Below are 4,329 nucleotides of genomic sequence, written 5' to 3'. Positions count from 1 at the left end.
CAAATGTTTTGAGAATGATGAGGACAATGAATGTACAAATGTGCTTTACACAATTGATGTATGTATGGATTGTGATAAGAGCTGTATGAGCCCCTAATAAAACAATTAAAAAAAAAGAAGAAAAGCAGCTTTTGTCTAAGGCAGTGGTTCTCAGCTTCCTGATGACGCGACCCTTTAATACAGCTCTTCATGTTGTGGTGATCCCCCAATCATAAAATTATTTTCGTTGCTACTCCATAACTGTAAATTTTCTACTGTTATCAATCAGGCGTACTGTTATGAACAACCCTGGGAAAGGGTTGTTCCACCCCCAGAGTGGTCACGACCCACAGGTTGAGAACTGCTGGTCTAAGGCATTTTCAGAGAAGTTTCAGTAGCACTGGGCACCAAAAACTGTAATGTAAAAAGAAACAAAACATCACACACACCCCACTATCATAACTCCACTATCACTATGGGCTAGACCGGAGCATGTGCACAGGGACAGATGAGCGATGAGAGCTCACAACACACGGATTCAGAGAACAGCAATGGGAATAGCAATACCAGAAGGGTAGGGGAAGGTGAGGAAAGGAGGGAGAGAAGGGGGATCTGAGCATAATGATGGACACATAACCACACACACCCTCCAGAGGGACCAACAACAGAAACCATGGGGGAAGGGAGACAGCAGTCGGTGTAAGACATGAAAATAATAATAACTGATCAAACGGTCATGGGGAGGGGGGAAAGGAGTTGATACCAGGGGCTCAATAGAAAGTAAATGTCTAGAAAAGAATGATGGCAACAGATGTACAAATATGCCTGATATAATTGATGTATGGATTGTTAGAGTTTAAAAGCCCCCAATAAAAAATGATCTTTTAATTTAAAAAATGTAATCTGTAACTAAGGATTGCCTAACAGAGAAAACAGTGTTTTGGAAGATTTTATGTTGTCCAAGATGATGTTGATAGTAAAACCTTAAAACCTAGAATTTAATGTAAATTAAATAAATTTAAGATTATCTTCTTAAAGAAAAGACTACCTTCTATTTTTGGCTATTTTATAAACTAGTTAAGTATGAGGGTACCACAGCATACATTTGCTATCGATTCGATAGGAATTTGAAAATATATTTCTGCTATTCCTAAGTATTACTTCAAAATTAATTTCCCAACATTTTTGACAATTATTGATGTAATAATTCTTTGTTATTGAACATTCTCTTGCTTCCAATCTTCTATATATAATACAATGCGTGGCAAAGTCAATTCTTCAGTTCAATACTTAAGGAATTGAACTAAAAATGAAGAGTTGGCTTGTAGTGTTTGCTTTTATGTACATTTTGTTGAAAAACCTGTTCTACGTGCTGGTTGAATTTTATAACTATGCATTTACTGCAAATTCCTATGCATGGAATATAAAAATTCTCCAATAAGGGAAGAACACATTACTACTACAAAAATCATTACTCTGATTCTAAACTATGTATTTATTATTTTCCCATTTATTATGAGAAAAAAGATCATCTTTAAGATTCACACCACACACCACTACCACAACAGAAACAATGTTCGCATTAATCTTGCAGTAAGAGTCTGAGAAGGCAAAATACAAAACAATAAAACTCTTGCTCCAGGTCCATCCTTGAAATGACAGAATTCTACCACATATTAGGATTTAATTTTACTTTTGATGTCATTAATTCACTGTTACAAAAGTTTCTTAAATCTCTCAAATACAATCCTGAGTCATACAAAGTTTTATATACAACATGCATTTTCTTCATTAACAATGCATAGAGTTGGTCCTAAGTCAAAAATAACATGTTTTTTAATGAACAAAAACATGCAATTGATCAAATACTTCATGTGAAGCAAACACAATTGGTTGATGAGAGTGGCTGAATTTTCATTTTTACACAATGTTCTTTAATATTAGAGCTTTCAAATGTCAAAGAATGAATTGTCTTACTTCCTAATACAACTGTGGCTACTGAGATTTACCACAAAATTAAACATGTAGCACATCTTAGGTTTCCTCAGAAATTCAAAAGTATAATGCGTGTTCTAATTCTAGATATAGACTCAGTATTTTAATATTGATCAAGGGCAGTTAACTTGCACAAAGAAAAGGATTCAAAGCTGGGATCAAAAGCTTTCAAAACCTTTTAAAGTTGAAAATAGCTAATATTTTCTTTTAAAATATTTCACTTTTGAGCTATGTTTGTAGGCAATTTGATTGCTTTTCAATCAGAAAAAAATTATGTTTATATGTAAGAGGGAGATTCAAAAAATTGACAAAGTGTAATTAAAAGGCAATGGAATTTCCCCACACATTTTTTAAAGCCCCCTTGTATTACTAATTGAATCCTCATTGGCTTCATCAATTTACAATCACCGTAGAGTACTCTTGGTCTCTGGCCTCTGTTTCACACATTTTATACAAAATACAGAGTTAGGTTACTCCTGACTGTTCCAAAACTAGCACGCATTCCAGACAACACTGCAGATATGCTTATAAGAAGCCCTGAGATTTACTGCGGAGTATCGCTCTAATAGAAGCTAGTGCAAGGTCTGAAATAAACTACTGAATATTATCAACAAAGTATGTAAGTTTTATGTTTATAAACTTATGCAAATATATATACATAATATACTTATGTATATGTATATACACACATATTTTATAACGTCTACCACTCCCCAGGGTATGGGGGGGGGGGGCGGACAACAACCACCTAAGATCTCTTTATCTTATCATAAGTACAAAGCTACTTACCATTCAAAGCTGTGGGAAATTGAGCCATCATGGTCTTGAATTTTCCTTGCTAGCTCTCAGCCATCTGCAATATAAAAACATGGTGCCATCAATAATACAACAAGGGCAGATCACAGCTTAGTGTACTCGCTGAGCAGAGGGAATGCCTGTCCCCTTCAGCTCACACCTGCAACAGAAACAATGCAGAGCTGCTGCTGCTGCTGCTGCTACTGCTGCTGCACAGGCAGACTTTACATTTGGGGCAAGAGAGAGGATTTTGTTGGGCAACAGTGTGGCTAACAAAACAGAACCATTTAAAAGAAAAACGGCTGAATATTTAATAAAGAAACGCTTGGCATGAAGCAATGTCCCCAGAGAAATTAACTGGGAGGATGAAGGGCTGTTATAGCTAGCATACTAAATAATCAACTGTATAAATTAAATATACAGCAACAATACAGAAATTCTATTTATCTTTTTTTAATCCCAAAATAAGAAAACTATCTAAAATAAATACAGCCTAGCATTTAAACAGGCTTATAAAACTTGGTCTAAAAGGAATTATTAAAATGTGTACATGTTTATCTAAAAATGTGCAGGGCAAGTGCTCTACAGAAGGAAGAACCAGTGACCTTGAAAATGGAAAAGTCTGGGTTCAAATCCAAATTGTGCTATTTTCCTAGCTGTGATCATGAAAAAGCACTTTAATCCTCTTTGAGCCTCAGCTTCCTCATCATTAAGATATATTCCGGGAGATTCGGGGTTTGTTGCTTTCTCTTTATTAGTATTAAGCATCTACTACACAGCTTGACACACAATAGATGTTCAAATAATGGCTGCTATTTTGCAAACAGCTAGGAAAGGAGAGTGTGATAGAATTTTGAAGCCTGGATTCATTATTGTTACTGTGAATTAATTCAAAATTTTAAATTCATTTTACGATCTTGAGGTTAGGGCTAGTTCAGGAGAGTTTAGAAAAGTTTTATAGTACAGCAGGCCCTGGTTTAAATGTACAATGTGCATACAATCCATAGATGGAACCAACCCCCTTAAAGCATATTAGATTAAAATTTAGGTGCATACGATGATTCCTAATAACTAACAGGGACTATTTTACAGCATGCATCCAACCTATGATATTATCACCATACTATTACGTTAAAGATGTTTTAATCTGGTAGTGTGTCAGTTGTTTTTGTTTTGCTTTTCACGAATGGAAATGTACTCTATACAGCATATACTAAGACAAACATTTGACTGACTGATTCTAGTTACAAATCTGTGCCTAACTGTTCCGACTCACCCACAGAACTCATTGGTAACATGGGGCCAGCTGGACACACTGAGCAGTTAAAGCATGGACCATAAGATGGCAGGAAAGCAGTCCCATACTCAGACTACTCAGTGTCTCATCAATTCACTCAAATCATTCAAATTAAAAATGTATTAGTCTAAGAAAACAGCTTTGCACTAGCCTTTTAAATAAAGAGCGAGTTGTACATCAGGGTAGAAGGTGTCACCGAAGAAGCTGGCTGACGAGCTGCCAAGAAGTGCTACAAGGTACCATTATCTTAGGGAAGAGTGTGC

The 4,329-nt window shown here is 35.8% G+C and overlaps 1 protein-coding gene across 1 annotated transcript in view; it reads right to left on the bottom strand.

Moving 5' to 3' along the window:
• ITSN2 (intersectin 2) overlaps positions 1 to 4,329 on the bottom strand; it is a 168,936-nt gene that overhangs the window by 127,575 nt on the left and 37,032 nt on the right. Inside the window, exon 2 of the mRNA XM_004696407.3 lies at positions 2,764 to 2,827. Coding sequence (XP_004696464.1) covers positions 2,764 to 2,794 — 31 coding nt within the window. The 5' untranslated portion in view covers positions 2,795 to 2,827. The remainder of the gene's footprint in view (positions 1 to 2,763; positions 2,828 to 4,329) is intronic.

This window comes from Echinops telfairi, unplaced genomic scaffold, assembly GCF_000313985.2.
Source record: "Echinops telfairi isolate 266 unplaced genomic scaffold, ASM31398v2 ScPeMD7_9;HRSCAF=40, whole genome shotgun sequence".
Lineage (NCBI taxonomy): Eukaryota > Metazoa > Chordata > Mammalia > Afrosoricida > Tenrecidae > Echinops > Echinops telfairi.
The sequence above is the reverse complement of the archived record's forward strand: the minus strand, read 5'-3'. Positions and strand labels throughout refer to the sequence as shown.